We start from the raw sequence: 22,054 nt of genomic DNA on the forward strand, positions 1-22,054 counted from the left end.
CTCACGCACATAAATCCCAGCACTTTGGGAGGCTGAAGTAGGTGAATCTCTTGAGCCCAAGAGTTCCAGACTAGCCTGTGCAACATGGTAAAACTCCATCTCTATAAAAAAATATAAAAATTAGTCAGGTCACATGCACACGTATGTTTATTGCAGCACTATTCACAATAGCAAAGACTTGGAATCAACCCAAATGTCCATCAGTGACAGACTGGATTAAGAAAATGTGGCACATATACACCATGGAATACTATGCAGCCATAAAAAAGGATGAGTTTGTGTCCTTTGTAGGGACATGGATGCAGCTGGAAACCATCATTCTTAGCAAACTATCACAAGAACAGAAAACCAAACACCGCATGTTCTCACTCATAGGTGGGAACTGAACAATGAGATCACTTGGACTCAGGAAGGGGAACATCACACACCGGGGCCTATCATGGGGAGGGGGGAGAGGGGAGGGATTGCATTGGGAGTTATACCTGATGTAAATGACGAGTTGATGGGTGCAGCACACCAACATGGCACAAGTATACATATGTAACAAACCTGCAAGTTATGCACATGTACCCTACAACTTAAAGTATAATAATAATAAATAAATTAAAAAAAAATTAGTCAGGTGTGGTGGTGCACACCTGTAGCCCCAGCTACTTGGGAGACTGAGGTGAGAGGATCACTTGAATATGGGAGGTTGAGGCTGCAATGAGCTATGATTGCACCACTGCACTCCAGTCTGGGCAACAGAGGTGGGTACATGCAGCCACCATGCAGGTGGCTGCATGTACCTGCCTTTTTTTGAGACCGTGTCTCGAAAAGAAAAAAGATCACCCAGCACCATGAGATCTGTTAGAAAAAAACAAAATCCTTCAAGAAGAACCCCCATCTCAAACTCTGCTTCTAGGGAACCCAACCCAAGACATTCTTTGTCAGTGCATGGACACGTCTTCAAGTGTTTTTGCTTGATCCCCAAAACCTTGGGACCAGGGATTAGCCCTTAATGGCCATCATCACTCTTCTGCCCCCTGCTGGGGAAAGGTGGGACCACCTGAGTGTGTACGTTTGTGTTCATTTCTCCCCATTCAACAGGAGACTTGCAGTGGGGTAGGGGTGAGCGTGGCTGCATGAACCCACCTCTGAGGAGACCCAGTAAGGATGCAGGGAGGAGACGGCCAAAAATAGCACTGCTGCCTGCTCCTCTCTGTTTCTTGTTCTTGTTCTCCCATGTGGCGAGTCGCCATCCAGCTGGCTGGGCTGCTCCAGCCTGCCTTCCCCATTCCCTGTATTGGGGTACCCATGTCAGGAGTCTAACCTAACGTTTGGGGGACTGGGCATCCTCTGGTCAGAAGAAGTGGGGCCTCTCCTGTGTCAGCAAGAAAAGCCACTCTCTGGCGTGTTGGCTGGGCCGACCTGGCCCACATATTGCTGGGGAAACTGAAGCAGGCGGTTGTTTACAGCCCGGATTATCATAAGCCAGTCCGCTTTCCTAAGGAACAGGAATGGCCAGGCCTGCAGGAGCTGCTGAGATGCTGCTAAGGCAGGGAGGGACATGGCTGGAGTCGAGCAACTGACTGGCCAAGGCTTGCTGAGGACAGACGGCGCTGAAGTCAAGGGGCAGACTGTGTGATTAATAGCACTCTTTTGGCATCACCAGAAGGAACTTGTTCTTGGCAGATTGACAGAATTCACAGCCAGCCTTGCTCCATAACTTGTAGACGACCATGAAATATCAGGCTGCACCTTAGCCTCCCCCATCTTCCTACCCTCTCCTCCACTGGGACTTTTCTATCCATAGTAAGCCATTCCCCTGGCCACAGAGATACAGAGGAGTAAAAACACCCCATCCTTCTAGATATTCAGTCTCCTCCCAGGGCTAGAAGAGAAGGAATTCCCAGTCCCAGACTCCCTTCCTCTCCCCCAGTTTGCTCAGCTGCTCACGCAATGGCCCAAATCTTGGAGCTCAGTAGCAGCCCTCCCCAGGAAAGGCTGGGACCTCTGTCCTTCACAGGCCTCTTTGCTACATTATAAAGGGTCAGCAAGCCTCTCTAATACAGTACACTTGAGCTGCGACCTGAAGACCCTGTGAGGGAGTGAGCCACGCATCTATTGGAGGAAAGAAAATTCCAGGCAGAGGGAAAAGCATGTGCAAAGGCCCTGAGGCAGCAGGGTGCCTGACAAGTTGGAGAGACACCCAGGAAGTTAGGACTGCCAAAGTGGAGAATGGGAGGAGGAGAGTGGTAAGAGATAAGGCTGTTTTGAAGGGGACACAATCATGGAAATCTGTCAGGAGGAGGTGACCTGGATACGGTCCAGATCTCAGATGGATTGTGAAGACTTGAAGGGGTGAGTCGAGGGCACCCTGGGGCCTGCTGTGCCAAGCCAAGTCTCTTGCCTTCCTTGCATCACCAATTTTCTGTGGTGAGAGGTAACTGACAGGGTCCTCTCACTTGAGATGCACCAGGCGTAGGTCAGAAGTCCTTCTGTGCCCTTGTGTTTGCCTTGGGATCCTTGAGCTACCTGGGGCTGGCCCCTGACTCCCTTCTGTAGCTGAGGGGCAGGTGAAGGGAGGGCAGCTCCTAGAGCAACGGAGGCTGCCTGATGGAGCCCAAGTTAGGAAGATGAGCCACAAGCCTGTCCTGCATCCTCTTGCCTCCTCTAGGCCTCCACCACGCCCCACCCATTTCTCTTTGACTCTTTGTTTGCCTCTTCTTCTTCCTTCTCTCTTCCCACATTCCATCTTTCTCCCCCTTCTTTCTCCTCTTTGTTGTCACTTCTTAACTCACTTATTTCCTGATTTGTGGTTTTGGAATGGCCACACCCCAAGCTCTGAGTGACCAAGGCTGCAGTTCTGCCCCACGGCCAGGCTGGACCCTGATCCAAGCATGAGCCTCTCGGCTCTGGGGCCATACTGACAAATGGCTCCTGGGTGTGAGCAGAGCAGCACTAATACCAGGGGAGAGAAGGTTCCCAGGCAGTGGCCGTGCTGTCCGGGAGTCCCAGCACTGAGCCGACTGGGCTTTGCCCACTGGGCTCCACGCTGGCTTTCAGAGACTCAAGACCCTGTTCTCCTAGGTGACCAGTTGCAAAGTGAGGGAAGTCCTACCCTCCAGCGTGCACAGGGTGCATGGCGGGGCTGGGGGGTGCACGGTAGGCCTGGGCTCAGGTTGGGGCAGAGATGGGCTTAGGGACTCAGAGACTTCCTCAGGGACTTTGGGGGTCTGCCAGGGTCTGGGAGAGGATCGGGCCATGCAGGAAGGGGCCATGTCCCATGGCAGTCCTCAAGATCCCCTCGTGGCCAGTATCCAAGACATGGAAGTGAGCCTGGGGGATGTGTGTAGGGGCTTTGGGCTTCGGTGAGATGGAAAGCTGAACACGTGGCTTCTAACTACGGCCCTTAACCCTGGCCCCAGCCCGACCTCTGACCCAGGCAAGAAATAACGTGGACTCTGGGGCCAAAGTAGTTGGGTTACAATGCTGGATCTGACGCTTATAAGCTGGGGGGACTTTGGTCATATTACTCAACCTCTCTGGTGCCTCAGTTTTCTCATCTGTAAATGCGGCTGCTACTAGTATCTGCCTCATAGGACTGTTGGGGGATAAAATGATTCGAACAGCACCTGGCACGCAGGATATATGTGTTTGTGATTAGTTAATTAAGGTGGGAGAGTGGGAATGGGAAAAACAAAACAGACTGAGGGATGTTTGGGAGGTCGGAGTGTCTGAGTGGGGCATGAGGAGGAGCTGAGGCTGATGCTCAGGTTCCTGGCTTGGACTCCAGAGGACAGACAGAGATGCCATTTGCCAAGATGAAGAATTTGCGGGGAGTGGCAGGCTCAGGGGGAGAAGCAGAAAGGTGGGCCTAGAAGAGGAGGACAGTGTGGCTGGGGTGTGGGAGTGTGGTAGATGGAATAATGCCCCCAAGACGTCCAGACCTGTGAATGTCACCTTCCATGGCACAGGGATCCTGAGATGGGCAGATTGTCCTGGAGGATCCAGGTGGGCACAAAGGAATGACAAGACTCCTCAGACGGGAAGGAGGGAGGCAGGAGGCTCAGAGCCAGAGAGGGAGAGGTGGCAACAGAAGCGGCAGTCGGACCATTCTGCGGATGGATGGAGGCAGGGCCACGAGCCGAGGCATCCAGTGGTCTCTAGAAGGTGGAAGGGGACAGGGAGAGAATTCTCCCCAAGTCTCCAGAGGAAACGTGGCTTGCTGAGGCTTGGATGTTCAGACTTCTGGCCTTCAGAACTGGGAGGTAATATATTCTTTGAAGCCACTCAGTTTATGGTAATTTGTTACAGCAGCAACAGGAAATGAATACAGTTTGTCTGAGGGGCTGCTGGCACCTTAGCGGCTGGACTTGGGGCTGGAGCTGAAGAGGGCTTGTCTGGAAATGTGGATCTGAAGGGGAGAGGGGTCTCTGAGGAAGGCTGAGAAGGAGCAGCCAGAGGACCAGGATGGGGATGGGAGAGAGATATTAAGGATCATAAGAAGAAAGGGGAGAGGGACAAATTGACATACAGGAGTGAATGAAAGGACTTAAAAGAGACCCCTAGCCAGATATGGTCTCAGCTACTGGGGAGGCTGAGATGTGGAAGATTGCTTGAGCCCAGGAGTTGGAGGCTGCAGTGAGCTGTGATCATATGACTGCACCCCAGCCTGGGCAACAGAGTAAGACCCTGTCTCTTTCTTTAAAAACAATTAAAACAAAAATTTCACTCCATTATTCTGCTCTGACAGACTCTGTCTCTTGAAAAAAAGAAAGAAAGAAAGTAAAAAGAGCCCTCTGAATGTGAGGATCTGGCAGCCTCCGGTGACAGTGCCAAGGCAGATCCAGGGAAGTGTGTGCCCTTAGCTCTGGGGCAGGTGTGAGAACGGCAGGAGCTACCCTGAGTGGGGCTGATGCATGTGGCAGGTGGAAAAAGGTGTTCTAATCAAGACAGTGTCAGGCCTTTTTTTTTCTGAGATGGAGTCTTGCTCTGTCACCCAGGTTGGAGTGCAACGGCTCCATCTTGGCTCACTGCAACCTCCGCCTCCCAGGTTCAAACGATTCTCCTGTCTCAGCCTTGCAAATAGCTGGGACTACAGGCGCATGCGACCATGCCTGGCTAATTTTTGTATGTATGTATGTATGTATGTAGGTATGTATGTATATATTTATTTATTTTAGTAGAGATGGGGTTTCGCCATGTTGGTCAGGCTGATCTCAAAATCCTGACCTCAGGTGATCCACCAGCCTCAGCCTCCCAAAGTGCTGGGATGACAGGTGTGAGCCACCACGCCCAGCTGACAGGATATTCTTTTAAGAGTTAAGAGGGTCGGCCAGGTGCAGTGGCTCAAGCCTGTAATCCCAGCACTTTGGGAGGCCAAGGTGGGCAGATCACTTGAGGTCAGGAGTTTGAGACCAGCCTGGCCAACATGGTGAAACTCCATCTCTACTAAAAATTTAAAACATTAGCCGGGCATGGTGATGGGCGCCTGTAGTCCCAGCTACTTGGGAGGTTGAGGCAGGAGAATCACTTGAACCTGGGAGGCGGAGGTTGCAGTGAGCAGAGATCATGCCACTGCACTCCAAACTGGGCGACAGAGCAAGACTCTGTCTCAAAAACAAACAAACAAACAAACAAAATAAAATAAAGCAGCTATTAATCTTTAAAAAAAAAAGATTAAGAGGGTAGGTAGCAAAGAATATGAAAGACTACAGCACTAAGTGGGGGAAGGCTGAGGACAAAGGGGTCCACGTGTTGAGGGAGAATCTTTAAGAAAGCTCTGGACATGTCGATGTGCTGTGTGTGTGGACAGGAGACAGGTGGGAGACAAAGACGGCTGAGGAGTAACTGAAAGAGTAAGTCTCCTTAGAAAGGAAAAAGCGTTGAGAGAGAGTCAGAGCTCACAGAGAATCTGCAGGACTTTTGGGGAGACCCTGAGGGCTGTGTCGAGGCAGCAGCCTGACTATGGAAAGTGTGACTTTTCTCCAGCAAGTGCTCAGCTAGACCTTGGTTTGCACTAGTTTGCTATAATTTCAGAAATGCTGTGATCTCTCTTTGGAATATTTACACCATGAAAATAGGCAGACGCTATAAATCAGCCTCCATCTCAGAGCCAATTGTTAAAAATTTACCAGGACATCATAAGGGAGGAATGGTGTAATTCAGGATCTGGGGCTCACAGAATTAGGAGGAAGTGAGGGAATTAAAGACGGCAAGAGAGGATGAGGCGACAGATCATGGGAGCTGGCTGAGGAAGGGATGCATAATCGACTGGGAGACAAGGTGAGGGCAGGAAGGTGAAGGCTTGGTCAAGGCTGGGGTTGATAAGCAGGTGTAATGGGAGCCAAGCAGGGAGGACAGGAGCAGATGGACTCAGGAGGAAGAGCTTTGCCGAGAATTCTGGGGGAGGGAGATTAAAATGGGCACATGGACCAGGGCATAGGCCTTGGAGGAGGGGAGGAGGGGAAGGTCACTGTAGTCTCAAGGCCAGAGTGTCATCATGGGTCATCCTCAGTACACTGGAGTCACACTGATGACCAGGGTAGGGGTGGGAGTGGGGAAAAAACAGTGTGATTCCGATGCCCAGATCTTTAATGAATGGAGCAGGGTGATCAACAGTTCATCAGATGTTTGGGACAAACATATCAGCAGGAGCTGGGCAGAGGACAAGATCTTCAGGGGAGGCGGAAGAGGAATATATGCCCAAGGACAGAAGCCCCCAACAGTGTTGTTTTTCTTCTACTGAAAATAAAATGTATTTCCTAGATCTGTCCATTGAATCAGTGACCAACTCAGTATCAATGAACAGCTCACACAGTCATCTTCCATTTAAAGAGACTAGGGCTCTTTAGAGAAATGGCTAATTCCAGGTCTAGGGCAGAAAAAAATGCAAGCTGAGCCTGAAGCATCTTATCAGACCAGAAAGTGAAGAAGAGCTCAAGATGCTCCAGGTTCTGCCAAAGATCTCTGAAGCCAACTGGAGGGAGTACCCACTGGCCAAGCCCAAAACAATGATGTCTGTGATGTGCTGGAACAGCAAGGATGTCTAAAAATAATGACATTACCATGGTACTAAAGCAGCCTCAGTGGTCACGTCTGGAAAGAATGCTAGAGAACTGACTCTTCCTCTGATAAATAAAGAGGAATATTGAACATCTTCCCAGCCTTTGCTGTACAGATTCTATTTAAACCAAATAGTTAGTGGTGAAATCATTTTAGAATGCTAGTGAATAAATGCAGAAGGAATGACAGGATTAGAATATCCCTACTTCAAGCCCCAGTGATATAATGGGTTCAGGCCATGGTCAATGGCCGCCAAAACCAACGGGTGAAAGGCTGATGGGTCACTTTGTAATGGACAGAGCAGGCTGACAGCACATGAACTCTGGTCAGTCTTCACATCACAAAAGAGAAGAATTCTTGCCAGACCAAACCTGCACCCAGGAAGTACAGAGAACAGAGGGACACGTTAAATGGCACTGTGGAGATGCAAACTCCAGACTGTGGGATACACCTGGGGACAATCTGGTTTCTTCACTAAATAAATGGAAAGAAAAAAAAGCAGTGGAGGCTTCCCAAGTAAAGAAACCTAGTAGGCAAATTGACCACATGTGATGTGTGCTCCTTCTGTGGATTCTGCTTCAAACCAACCAACCAAAAATTTACGAGGCAGACAGCAACATTTCAACACTAAGTAGATATTTGATGATATTAAATGATTTTATTTTATGTGTTATAATGGATTGTGGCCCTTTTTTACAGTTATTATCTTCTAGAACTATACATTGAAGGGTTTACAGATGAAGGGATACTGTATCTGGATGTTCTTCAAAATAATCTACAGTGGCCCGGAACAGTGGCTCATGCCTGTGATACCAGCACTTTGGGAGGCCGAGGTGGGTGGATCACCTGAGGTCAGGATTTATATATCAGCCTGGCCAACGTGGTGAAACCTCATCTCTACTAAAAATACAAAAATTAGCTGGGCATGGTGGTACACACCTATAATCCCAGCTACTTGGGAGGTTGAGGCAGGAGAATCACTTGAATCTGGGAGGTGGAGGATGCAGTAAGCTGAGATTGCGCCACTGCACTCCATACTGGGAGACAGAGAGACTCCATCTCAAAAAAAAAAAAAAAAAAAAAAAAAAAAAAAATTACAAAATAAAAATAAAAATAAAAAAATCCAAAATAATCTGGAGTGACAGGAAAGTGGGTGAGGATGGAAAGAATCGAGGTTAGCTTTTGGGTTGAAGTTGGGTCACAGGTACACAGGGGTTCATTATACTAACAGGGGTTCTTTCTACCAATGTATGTGTTTGAAACTTTCCATGATAAAAACATGAAAAAACCCCAACCCTAGCTCATTGTTTACTCATAATAATCACTCAATAAATATTAACTGTTCTGTTAAAGATTTTTTTTAGGTCACAAAAATGGGGAATCACCCCCAACCCATGACAGATAAGAAGAGTTGTCTTTAAATAGAGGGCTGTTATGCTAAGTGAAATAAGCCAGTCACAGAAGGAGAAATACTGCATGATTCCACTTGTATGGGAGTCTCTAAAATACTCAAATTCATAGACTCAAAGAGTGGGATGGTGGTTTCCAGGGAGAACGGGGGCCAGGAAATTGGGAATTGCTAATCAACGGGCATAAAGTTTCAGTATGGCAAGATAGATAAGTTCTAGGGATCTGATATGCAACAGTGTGCTATAGTTAATGATATGATATTTACACTTCAAAGTGTGTTAAGAGGGTAGTTTTCAGGCTACATGCTCTTGCCACAATAAAAGAAAATTAAAATAATAAATAAATGGAGGGCTGTGCTTTGCCACCCAGACCCTTGGCATGGCAGGATGGGAATAGAACATGGGTTCTACCGTTTCCTTCTTCTGCACACATTTACTGAGCACCTATTATGTGCCAGGTGCCACAAAAGCACAGACAGGAGATGTAATGCCAGCCCTTTCTTCAGGCTTTTGGGGCAGGAGACAATGATGCCATTACTGAGGACCTACCACAAAGCACCCCTCGCGTCTCCCTTTCATCCACAGACCCCTGCACAACCTCAGGCAGCCTGTGGAGATGAGTCTTTTAGCACCTGGCCGACTCTCAGACATATGCATAATCCACTCTCCACATGGGGCCACCAAGGTATGCCTTCCAGCCTGGACACCAATCACTAAGCATGGCTCACAGTCTCCCTCCTGCCTCCTCCTGCCTTCTCTCTAGCTGTAACGAAGGCATAACATGTAGACAGTTAAATTTAGAAAGCATGTGTATCTGAAGCACACAGCCTGATGGCCTTGTATATGCAGGCACCAATGTCATCACTGCCCAGGTCAAGGTATGGAGCTGTCCCAGCCCTGCAGAAAGTTTTCTAGCATTCTCTTCTAGTTAGTACGCTCACTGCACACACACAGGTGGGTAACCACTATCCTGGATTTTATCACCATTGATAAGTTTCCCCTGTTTTTGAACTTCATCTACATAGAATCATAAGTGTACACTTTTAGTTTCAGATCTGGCTTATTTTGTCCGGTGTAAACATCCATGAAATTCATCCATGTGCACATCAGTAGTTTGCTATTTTTCCTTGTACAGTGGTCCAGTCTATGAATACGTGGTTTATTTATCCATTCTCCTGCAGCCGGCATCTGGCCTCATCTCTTGACCCCTCTTCTCATAGGCTACACATTTTTGGTCTCCCAAACCACATAGCAACCCAGCAATACTGCTACTCCTATGCCTACATATGTGTAGTTCCCTTTGGCCTCACACTTCATGATACATATCGGAATATTGACAATTACAGTGCATTGTGATAAAAGTTCATGCAGAGTGTTTCAGGAATACATGGGACATCTAAGTCTGGGGGTGGTGAGGGACACAGGCACTGCCACAGAGCACAGACTGACAAGATACGAGAGAGGCTCAGGTGTGGCTCTCAGATGGCTGGAGTGGGACATTGGCTGGGCTGTCCTGGGACTTCTGATATCAGAGCCTCTGCCCAGCTTGTATGCCTTGAGGTGCATTTGAGGGGGGGCCCTTTGCTGTGAGTCTCTGGGCTGCTTTGAGTGGATGGCATTTGGAGGGCGGAGGTCAGTGATGCTCGGTGACCTGTCCAACAGGAGAGAGCTGGGATTGAAGGCCTGGGGTCTGTGAGTGGTCACTAGGAATGACAGGGGTGGGGCTGGTGTGTGTGTGTGTGTTTGTGTGTGTATGTAGGTCTCGGCAGACAGTCCACCTCTGGGCATGGCTGGGGGACACCTGCCAGGCAGCCCAAAGCCAAAGGCAGTGAGATGCTGCCGCCATGAAAACAGGCAGGAGGGACACGGCCTCTGGAGGCTCCTGGGAGAGGAGGAAGCTTTTCTGCAGGTGGGTGCTTGCCTGGGGCAGGGTTTCCCCAGCCCCTCCGGTACCCCTCACACCCAGAGGGAGGATAATCTGCATTCTACACCACACAACTGGCCTAGACCTGTAGGGTCAGGGGATTCTCGCACGAAGTGTCTCTAAGCAGAGGCTGCAGAGGCTTTTATCAGGGACTTTTCCAACAGGCCCACCTGTCCCAACGACGCAGCCCCGCCCCAGCCACGCCCCCTCTCTCTGGGTCCTCCCTGGAAGTCCGCAGGCAGCAGGCTCTCACTGCGGCCCCTCCCACACTCACTCTGCAAGTCTGGGCTCCTCAGGGCATCCGGCTGAAGGATCCCGTTGAGGAGGGCAGATTTAGACAATTCCCTGTGATTTTCCATGGCACCCAGCTCTGCACCAGCTTGCTGCGGTGAGGGTAGGGGATTGTACCTGGCATGGGCGGGGCTGCCAAGAGCGCCTCCTCCACAGGCCCCAGGGATTGGTGTCCCTACGTTCCATCTCCAAAGTGGAGCACCTCTGACTGAAAGCGGAGCACTACTAGCTATCCCCCCCGTCACAGGCAGGGAACAGGACTGTCGTGGGTCACTATGCACGGAGCAGATGGCTCAACTAGACATCACCACGGAACGCGGCAGGACGGTGCCTTCCCCTCTCTCTAGGCCAGGGGCATTCTACATGCACCTCCGCACCTCCCGCACCAGCAGCTTCCTGGGGGTCCCAGAGGAGCCGGTGCTGCTCTCCCTGGCCTTGCTCCCTGAAATCGCAGCATCGGGGCACTTGAGGTCTAAGGTGCTCGTTGACCCTCTGCCTGCCTTGGGGACATGCTCTGCAGTTTGTCCTCACAGGGAAAGTGGGGCAGCTGGAAGTGTGGGGGATGATCCCCAGCTACTCTCTGGGGTTCTCTGGATTTTAGGTGCCCACATCTGTGTCCCAGTTTCTCCCAGCCAGTGACTTGGGTCCTTAGATGCCCCCACAGTTCAGGACAGCCCGCCTGTGGTGCTGCCTCTCTGGCCTGACCACAGCATTCCAGGTTTACAGATGACAGCCCATGGCTCACAGTGCCAATGTTCCTCTGGGACTCCAGGCCCTTCCCTGAGGCTCTTGATGCCCTCCAGGCCACTGTGGCTGCTGCTACCACCTGGCTTTGTGTGCCGAAGTGTGAGTGAGGGCACCCCAGTCTGCTGTGGCCCTACTGGGTGCCTTTACTTCCAGGGCCTAGGTGGGCCCATTTCTTGCTGGCATACACATTGTTTCTCAATCTCTCCATCTGTGGTGCTTGTCACAGCTGGTGTGGTGATCAGGACGTGGGAGAAGGCAGGTACCACCTCAACAGCCATGCTGCTCCTCCTGACTGCCTCTTTTTCTGCCTCCTTTGGGTCTTTCAACATCAATGCTCCCCGAAGCTCTGTCCTGAGATCCTTTCTTCTCTTTTCTCCCCTCCTCTTTCTGGGAGACTGCACCCCATGCTCCTGCAACCATCCCAGTCTTTGATCCCTGCATCCAAGTTTCCAATGTTCTCTATCCCCTACCACATACCTGGTACCTCCATACCAACAAATGCCAGCCCCTGGGATTTCCCCCAAAAGTTGCTGCTCAGTGTTCCCTGTTCCTTTAAAGGCGTATCCCTCCTCCCAGGCCTGGGCCTCATGCTGGGGGTGTCAGGACCTCCTGGCCCCCTCTTCTTCCTGCACAATCTTCAGACCCCTCCTGCTCCAAATGGGCTCTGCCCTCCCTCTCTGCTGCTTCTGCCCTCCAAGCCATACTGGGGCAGATCGCAATATTTTGTTTCCTTGTTTGGCCTCTGTCCTGTTTGCTCATCATTGCCAGATTCAACTCAATTCAGCTCCACCAGTGTCCCTGGGCTCTGCTCTGAGGCACTCGGAAAGGTGCCTTGAGAAGCCTGGTGCAGCACAGACCATTAGGAAGGAGGAGGTAGGGCCTCCTCCACCCCCAATTCCCTACATCACATGTGAGGCACAGCAGAAATGTAAGGATTGAGAAAGAGCTGCGCGTGCCAGCAAGGAGCAAAGGTCATGGAAACTAAGGGATGACTTCCTGGAAGAGGGAGTCACGTGATGTGGACCTCAAAGAAAGCAGTGGCCTTTTGCAGTGTTGATTGGAACAAGGAAGAGGTAGAAAAACCTAACATTCAGCAGGATCAGCACACTGTGGAATACTCTCAAATGTACTGCTGTGAAAATGGCCCAGCATGGATAAATCTCAGCCACACAATGTTGGGTGAAATGGCAAATTGAAGAATGATGATATGCATGGCATGGTGCCATTCATATAAATCTCAAAGACACACAAAACAATATATTATTATGGATACAGATGTTTGTAGCAAGAGTATAAACATCTGTATAAGAGTGATAAACTCCAGATTTATCTCTGGGGAGGCAGGGAGAGAAAGAGGAAGGGACAGGAGGAGGGGATCTAGTTATGGCTTGTTCTATTTATTTGAAAAGAGAGAGGAAGGGGTCTAAGGCAAATATGGCAAAACGTTAACATCTGTTCAATATACGTGATTACAGGTATGTGGATTCTTGCGTTATTGTTTTCTCCTTATTTGTGCATTAAACTAAAATTTTAAAGGAAGTTAAAAGGAAAAAAAAACAGGGAGCTGGCATTCTACACAGGTTGGGCATTCCCTACAGGGGCCCAGTGTGAACCAAGGGGCAGGGGTTGAATGAGGGTACCCAGGAGCCCAGCACAGCTGGGCAAGGCTGGAGCAGGGATTGGGGCGATGGGCCTGGGGGATGGGCTTGGGTGTCTAAAGGGGTGGGCACCAACTTTTTCCTCCCTGCTTACTTACCTCCTTCTCCTAGTGTGTTGCTTAGGTTCAGCTGCTTGCCCCATCCCTGCAACAACCTTTGGCTGGATGATTTTCAAGGGTTACTTATTCATTCCTTACCCTGTATTGAGTATCCACTACAAAAGCTACATTTCCACGATGGCCCTATAGATAGGCATTATTACCATCACCTCTTCTCTATTTTATAGATAAAAAAGCAAGCAGAGAGGGGTTAAGGGATTTGCCCATGGTTACACAGCTAGCAGGAGAGAGGCAGAGCTGGGATTGGCACCAGAGCCTGTAGTCCCCACTGCAGTGCTCTATTGCTCCCCACGTACCAGGCACCATGCTGAGTGCCATGGACTCAGTGATGACCCAGGTGACACCGCCCTGCCCTCACACAGCTTCTGGGCCAGTTCCAGAAACACACCAAGCAGCACACAGATGTAATTACGACCGATGATCTAGTGAAGGAAGAGAACCTTGTGCTTCAAGGGAGAAAACAAGGACACGACTGAGGGTCAAGGGTCCAAGAAGGTTCCTCTGAAGAGGGAACATTTAAGACCTAAAGGATAGAGTTGGCCAGGAGGGATTGGGAAGGGCAGTGAAGACAGAGAGAACAGCAAGTGCAAAGGCCTGAGGACAGGCGTGGGCTCCGGCAAGAAACCCGGGAAGGGTCAGAGGGGAGGAACCCAGAGCAGAGGGAAGCGGCAAGGCCGTGAGGGCAGAGGGGGAGAGGGCAGAGAGGGAGACAGCTCTCATTTGAGATCTCCGTTGTAGGAAGGGGGACCACATGTCTGCGTGGCTCCAGTTCTAGCCTGTGGTCCCGGTGTAAATATTCATAGTGTCCTATTTTGGTTTGGACAACAATGCATTTGAAGGTCACCCTCTCATAGGTGATGATAGAGAGTTTGGATTTTGTTCTCAGGACAGTGGGAAAGCACTGAGGGCTTTTAATAGGAGAGTGACATATCTAATTTATAATATATAAAGTTCACTGTGGCTGCAGTGTGGAAAGGGCTTTCGGGGGCACAGGAAGGAGGCCATTGTCTCTTTCCTGACTCAGCCTGGCAGTGTGGAAGGGTCCAGGCCTGGGAAAGGCAGAGAAGGCCCAGCTTGGGCCTGCGGAGGTTGCAGCCATGGGTGGATCTGACTCCCAGCAAATTCGTCCCCGGAGATGCTCTTCCCCCTCTACTCCTTGCACTGGTCCAGCCTCCAGTCCCAGATCCGGGGCTTCCAAGAGAGGCCTCAAGGGGTAGAAGGCGGCCTCTGAAAACAGCTGCCCACCTCCCAGGACTGCAGGGCAGCTTGTGAAAGAAGCAGGAAAGTTCCCTGGAAGAGCTCAAGGACTCAGTAAGCTCAAGAAATAACGATTAACAATATGAACTTTCCGTTTGATAATTTATCCCTATCCCTGTGCTTCTCATCGCTACACAACCTCCTTCCTTTCCAAGAGGCGATTTCAGAAATGAGAGCCCAGGGCACTCAAAAACACAGCTGGGGAGGGTCTCAAAATGGGGCCAGCTTCCAAACTGAATGAGTGCTGGGGAAAAGCGGGTGGCTTCTGGCATCTGCTAACGTACCTGTTGACTGGCCAGGGCTCGCTGCCCGTGAATGAACACATGGAGGCCCACCCACTCTGTGCACCCACCTCCAGGGAGGGGGATCTGTAGGGGGACACACACACTGCCGACCACATATGGGCAGATGCCCGCCCAGATTTTCACAGACGTTTTATTTTTAGAGGGGCCAGCAGCATAAGCCCAAGGCTTGGAAGAGAAGGGAAGGACAGAAAAGTTAGAAGCCTGTGAAACAAACCTGGCGAGGATGAAGACCCTCTCTTTGGCACTCCACAAAATGGTGCATGCACACCTGCCTCTTAGGAGACTCAGGACTTGCTAAGCCAACCTTCCAGGTTCAGGTGGGGGTCGCCCAAGTCTGGGTGCCACGAGGACACCGCCATAGGCTCAGGGAGAACAGGAGGGGCCGGTGGGAGAGGGGTCACTCACCGAGCGGCAGGACAAAGAAGAAAGGGAACCAGCAGAGCACGAAGACGCCCACGACGATGGCCAGCGTCTTGGCCGCTTTCTTCTCACGGGAGAACTTGAGCAGGCGCACGGAGAGCGAGCTGCGGAAGGTGTGGCCCTTGGCGCTGCGCAGGCCGTGCGCCCCGTCGGCGCCCGTGGCCGCGCCACGACAGTGGATGCGCAGCACCACCTCGGAGGCCTTGCCTCGCTCGCGCTTGACGCCCGCCTCGAGGCTGCGCGTGGTGCTGCGCGCGACCACGTACACGCGGCAATACATGACCACGATGACCGCCATGGGCAGGTAAAAGGAGCACACAGAGGAGAAGACAGCGTAGCCCGCCTCCTCGGTGATACCGCAAAAGCGCTCGTCAGGGGGCACGGGCTCCTTCCAGCCCAGCAAGGGCCCTACGGACACCACCAGGGCTACGACCCAAAGCAGCGCCAGGATGGCGGCCGCCTTGCGCTCGGTCATGATGGCTGGGTACTTGAGTGAGTGGCGCACGCCCACGTACCGGTCCACGGAGATGGTGCAGAGGCTGAGGATGGAGGCCGTGCAGCACAGCACGTCCACGGCGGCCCACACGTCGCAGAAGGCCCGGCCAAAGGCCCAGAAGCCCAGAACCTCCATGGTGGCCGAGAAGGGCAGTACCGTGGCACTCAGCAGCAGGTCGGCCACGGCCAGGTTCACGATGAAATAGTTGGTGACAGTCTGCAGGTGTCGGTTGCAGGCCACTGAGAGGATGACAAGCAAGTTACCTGCCACGGCCATAAGGATGAAGGCTGCCAGGAAGACGCCCACGCCCACGCCCTGCGCGCTCACCACCAGTCCCCCGACGGCCGCCGTGCCATTCACGTCGCTGCCCGGGCCAGCGCTCCCCGGCTCTCCCGCGGAGCTCCGGTTGTCCTCGCCGCTGCCTGCGCCCACCACGCCGCCACCGCCGCCCGCGCCCCCCGGCACGCCGCCCACCGCCGGGCCCTCCGAGGGGGCCGCGCCGCCCGCGCTGCCCCCGCCGCCGCCCGCGCTGGAGCCCCCTGCGCTGCTGTCCGGGCGGGGTCCCTCGAAACTGACGCTCAGGAGATCGCGGAAAGTCATCTCAACGCGCGGCCGTCGGTGGCCGGGCCGGGACGCAGAACGAGCGGCCGGCAGGGAGGGGAGCACAGGGCATAGCCGCGGGGCTCCAGATGCAGCTCCGCACGGTCTTGTTGGGGTCCTGCCTAAGTTCCTGTGACGCGGAGCGCGGCTGTCCGAGAGCGGAGCTGCCTGGCCCGGGCGGCGGCCGGGCTCCCCGAGGCCGGCAGTGGACTAGCACCGAAGAGCCGGGGCTGGCGACGCGCGCGGCGCTCTGATCGTGCCCAGCAAGCGGGCAAAGCGGCGGCTCCGGGGCCGGGCGGTGCAGGCAGCGGCCACTGCGGCGCTCCCAACTCGGCGCGGGGGGCGGGACCGAGGAGGGGCAGCGCCAGGAAGGAGGAGGGGGCGACCCGGGCCGAGAAAGGGGCGCCACACTCCAGGGGAGAAGGGACCCTTCGCTCAGGACAAGCGAGTGTGTCGGGGTCTAGGGGGGCTGCGGCACTGGCGCGTGCTCGGGTCCCGCGGCAGCCACCCACGCCCGTCCGCAAGTGCCCAAGCCCGCCCTCTCCCCTCGCGGTGCCCTTTGCGTTCCTTCCCGCTCCTCTCCCGGACCCCCTCCCCCTTGGTCCTCAGCGGCGTCCCTGTTCCTCCCGCCCTCTCCCCCGAGTCTCTCGGTCACTCGCTGGTGCCCTTGGGCGCGCGGTGCGTTGAAGGCGCGAGTCCCGGGTCTTCGGGATACCGGCTTTGGCCGCCAGAGAGCAGCAAGCGCCTGGGATCTGGGGACTGCGGACCGGACGGCGCAGTGCCGCTGCGGGTTGCCTCCTGGGACTGCCCATATGGATCTGCCGCACCTCCTTTTTCTCAGGCCACTGGCCAGGGCAGGGTTTCAGACACCTCTGCCCAGTGCGATGTCGTGAAGAGCGCCCAGGAAGGGTTGGAAACCTGTTCTGGGCTGAGGCTGGGTACGATGGGCTCAGGAGCAGGATGCTGTAGCTACAGCCCTCGGACCTTGCCCAAGACACGCTGGTCTACATACACTGTTACTTTTCTCTGTATCAGATGCGGGAATAAATCTTTCTATAGCTACCTACCCTAAATAAGGGGCCTTGTTCTTGTTCTGGCCTTATTAAGAGGGAGGGTGTAAGTGCCGGAGGGTGGGAAAGGGCACTTGGCAGGATGGTTAAATGGGGCGGGTGTGAGACAGTCTGGCTCCGCATCTGAATCCAGGCTCCGCCCCATATTAACTGTGAGACCTCTTTGTGCCTCAGTTCCTCATCTGTAAAATGAGAATAAGAAGTGATGTCTACCTCCTGGCCTGAGGGTTAACTGAGTAAATATGGGTGAGGGCCCCAGAGAAGTGCTTGGGTATGTCAGCAGAGTAGGGCTTGTTCAGGGCAGGCTTTTAACAGGGAGGATGGAAGGCAGAGGAGGTGTGGGGCTGGTATGGACTCCGGATGCAGGTGTGGGAGAGGGTATGAGAAGCTTCTTGAGCAGCAGCAGGACTGGGTAGGGAGAGGCTCAAAGAAATCATACAGTTAGCCAACATAAAAATACCGGCTGCTGGCACATGGCAGGCACCATGCTGGATACACTAACTGTAAGGAGGGTAATGCCATCTCATAGTTGCAGAATGAGGAGGGCTTGAGCCCTACCAGGGAGATGAGGGCCTGTTTGCAGAAGTGTCTGGCAGGGGACAGAGAACCCATAGCCCTAGTGTCCACTGGTTGTGGCTGACACAGGGGCAGGATGTCTGAGTTTTAGATGAGAAGCTGCTTTGGAGAAAAAGTAAAAAACTGGAGAAATGTTGAGAGATGGGTGACCTCCCTCCTCTCCATTGCCCAGTCCAGGAAGATAAAGCTTTTATAATCATATCTTGGAAACAGCTCTTCCATGGCCTTCCCCATTAAATCTTTTATTTTGGTTTTTGGAAACTTACTATAGTGAGTTGAAATGAAAGCAACGTGACTTCTAGGGATTAGCCAGCAGCTGACCAAAAGTAAAATCTTGGGTTTGGGCTTCCTCACTGAGAGGGGAGGGACAGTGGGAACTGAAAGGGGAGGCCAGGAGCTCCTCTCTGGGGAGAGTTAGATGGCAGGTCAGTGTCCATGGGTGGCTGCTGTCACATAGTGTGGAATAGGTGCAACCCTGGTGGAATCCATTCGATTCTGGGATTGGCCAGTTTTCAAAGACTGGGAAGAGGAGACATAGTTAAACCTAGAGCTGGGGCTGGGGTGCTGGGGACTACTTGACTGGTGTCACATAGAGATGTGTGCCTGATTCTGGTGTGGGGAGCCAGCAGAAGGCTGGTTGGAGGTGTTCCTGCCAGCAGGGTAGGAAGAGTTGTGGGATAGAATGCCTGGAAGAAGATGGGGAAGTCTTTCCCCATTTCAGGTCTTGGTGTTCCTCAGAAGTTCTGCAAGATGATTCCAGACGTTCTGGAGTTCTTGGGAAATGAATATGGAAGGACAGTGGTTGTGAGATCGTTGTGAGTTTCCTGTACCTGCTTATCAGACGCTGAAATCCGGGAAGGGGCCGGCACAACGTGCTGGTGGCAGGGGCAACAAGAGAAAGAGCTGTCTCTCTCTGAAAGGAGATCTTAGCAGTGGAGGGCTGGGATAAAGCTCAATATCATCCCAAGCACACCATTCACACCCAGATCTTTGCTTGGATGCCTCATGAGCACCTCGAATTAAGCATGTTCCTAAGGTAAACTCACCATCTCTGACACTAAAATCTTCAACTTACTGTATTCACTTATGAAAATGGAACCAGCATCTATGCAATTGCTGCAATTGGAAACCTAAACTCCTCCTTCTGTTTTACTGTCCACCCCAAATTTAGCCAGTCCTAGAGTGGTGTTGATTGTGTTTGCCTACTTGACTTTTTGAACCCATCCCCTTCTCTCCAACGTCTCTGCCTAAGGTCAGGCACTGATCATGCCTCACTCTGATTTTCATTCATACTCCAATAATGCCTCCTACTCTGTTGCCATATGGGTCTTCCCAAATCTGATCATTTTACTCTTTCAAAAATATTTCTTTGATAACTCACCACTGCTTTTAAGTTCATAGCACACTTAGTCTATTGCGACTGGACTCTTTGTTTCTTACCTTTTTTTTTTTTTTTTGGTGAGGGAATGCTCAAAGTAAGTTGTTTGGAAGGCAATTTGTAGGAAGCATGTTGAGGTGGTTGTTTCTTTAAAATGGATGCTGCTTTGAAACTGGGCCACATGGGACCCTGGGATTTATTTGGATTATAAATGAATGAATGTGAATCGTAGGCTTTTTTTCCTGAAATGATTCTTACATGAGATTTGTGTTCTAGCATCTCATACATGAATAGAATGCTGTGGAGAGGGACATCCTCTGGAAAAATGGCTAGAACCTTTCCTATCTGAACTCAGGGTCCAGAAACTGAGTCTCTCAGGCACATAGGTACAGCATTTTGCTTGTTTGTTTATTTATTTACTTATTTAGTTAGTTTTTGTAGTGACGGGATCTCGTTATGTTGCCCATGCTGGTCTCAAACTCCTGGGCTCAAGCGATCCTCCCACCTTGACCTCCCAAAGTGCTGGGATTACAAGCATGAGCCACCATGGCACCCAGCCTCCAAAGCATTTTTATCTGGAGTCTGTCACCTCCAGATTATCCTTAAGGATGATTATCCTTAAGGGCTTCCTGGAGGCAGTGAATTTCAGAGAGAGCTTAAATGCCCTTTGGGTCAAGAATTAACTTCCTTCCTTCATCATTCCTTACTTTGACTTGGTCTGTGAAAGTGGGACCATCTTTCTCTAAAGAAATGTTGGGGCCAGGCGCAGTGGCTCACGCCTGTAATCCCAGCACTTTGGGAGGCCGAGGTGGGAGGATCACGAGGTCAAGAGATCGAGACCATCTGGCCAACATGGTGAAACTCCGTCTCTACTAAAAATACAAAAATTAGCTGGGTGTGGTGGTGCGTACCTGTAGTCCCAGCTACTCGGGAGGCTGAGGCAGGAGAATTGCTTGAACCCGTGAGGTGGAGACTGCCATGAGCCCAGATGGCGCCACTGCACTCCAGCCTGGCAACAGAGCAAGACTCTGTCTCAAAAAAAAAAAAAAAAAAAAAAAAGAAAGAAACGTTGCTGGGCTTTCCGAAACTACCATGTGTATGACCCGTCAGTGTTCTCGGCTGAAGGATACTGCTGGGTTTATTCCTTTGGGTAAAATATTTGCCACAGGTGATAGAAGAAGAATGGTTGGGGCTGGTGGTAGCATCATTTGTGATATTGTGATGTGATGTGAACTCCTCTCCCTTATTCCATCAACTATTCTCTCAGCTGTCCCCATTAAAGTCAAGTTCCTAGCAGGCCATATATTTTCTAAATGCAGAGCCTTTCCTGGGGCAGCAAGGGAAGTCATCAGCAGTTTTGGCAGGAACTCTTACCTAAGAGCCAAACATTGGTGTTCTGTGCTTTCTCCCTATGTGGTCTTTGGCAAATATTTGGACCTGGTTGTATCCTTTATAAAATGGGGCAAATGGGATTGAACTAGATCAGAGATCAAAGCAAGGTAATTCTTTAAGTGAAGCCTTCATAGAAACCCAATATAGGCTGGAGTATGGTAGCTCACGTCTGTAATCTCAGCACTTTGGGAGGCCAAGGCAAGAGGATTGCTTGAGTCCAGGAGTTTAAGACCAGCCCGGGCAATATAGTGAGACCTTGTCCCTACCAGAAAAAAAGAAAAAGCTGACTGTGGTGGTGTACAGCTGAAGTCCCAGCAACTCTGGAGGCTGAGGTGGGAGGATCGCTTGAGCTTGGGAGGTTGAGGCTGCAGTGAGCTGTGATGGCAGCACTGAACTCAGCCTGGGTGACAGAGTGAGACCCTGTCTCAAAAAAAAAAAAAAGAAGCCCAATATAAACAAGCAGATATTTGTGGAGAGGCTTTGATTGGATCATAGGCAAAGTCCTGAGACCCTTGAGGACTCCCTGTCTTGCTGCATCCTGTTCCCTGAGGCATTCTCATGGCCTTGTGAGTCCAGAGCCTTGCGGGCAAATTGCTGGCCCAGTGAGCCTGGAGACCCTGTTGGTCTATGGGTTCTGTGTGATTTGGCAGTATGGTGCCCAGTTTACATGGAAGACTAAGCACCTGCATTTATCTCTTCTCCCTTATGAGACCTCTTTAGAGTGACAGCAAATAAAAAGGAGCAGTTTGTCTCACAACTGAGAAGTTAACTCCTACACTGACAAACCCTGCACTCTAGCCCCTAAAGAGGAGGCTTGACAGAACCCTGCAAGGGGTCATGAAGCCATTGAGGAGTTCTGGACCACCTCCTTGCTTGTGAAGATGATACAGATTGATTGGCACGGTCAGAGTCAGGATGCCAAATGGGAGACAATGGTGATGGAGAAGAAATCATGACAGATGTATCCTGTTTGCAGGAACCAGCTGGTCAACCCCCAGTTTCCTCCCACCTCATCAAGCCTGGGCAGCCTTTATTCATTCATTCATTCATTCAGTACAAGTTAACTAAGCACCAGCTATATGCCAGAGAACTGTTCTGGGCACTGGGGATATATATATATATACACACACACACACACACACACACACACACACGCACATATATATATACTTTTTTTTTTTTTTTTTGAGAGAGAGAGGGTCCCACTCTGTTTACCCAGGCTGGAGTGCAGTGGCATGATCATAGCTCATTGTGAACTCAACCTCCCAGGCTCAGGCCATCCTCTTGCCTCAGCCTCCTGAGTAACTGGGACAACAGGCACGTGCCACCATGCTCGGCTAATTAATTTTTTTTTTGTTGTTT

At 51.5% G+C, this 22,054-nt stretch overlaps 1 protein-coding gene across 1 annotated transcript in view; it reads right to left on the reverse strand.

Moving 5' to 3' along the window:
• Nucleotides 1–16,328, reverse strand: part of ADRA1D (adrenoceptor alpha 1D) — a 28,651-nt gene extending 12,323 nt beyond the window's left edge. The window contains exon 1 of the mRNA XM_025400121.1: nucleotides 15,166–16,328. Coding sequence (XP_025255906.1) covers nucleotides 15,166–16,276 — 1,111 coding nt within the window. The 5' untranslated portion in view covers nucleotides 16,277–16,328. The remainder of the gene's footprint in view (nucleotides 1–15,165) is intronic.
• Nucleotides 16,329–22,054: the final 5,726 nt, after the last annotated feature.

This window comes from Theropithecus gelada, chromosome 10, assembly GCF_003255815.1.
Source record: "Theropithecus gelada isolate Dixy chromosome 10, Tgel_1.0, whole genome shotgun sequence".
In the NCBI taxonomy this organism is placed as follows: domain Eukaryota; kingdom Metazoa; phylum Chordata; class Mammalia; order Primates; family Cercopithecidae; genus Theropithecus; species Theropithecus gelada.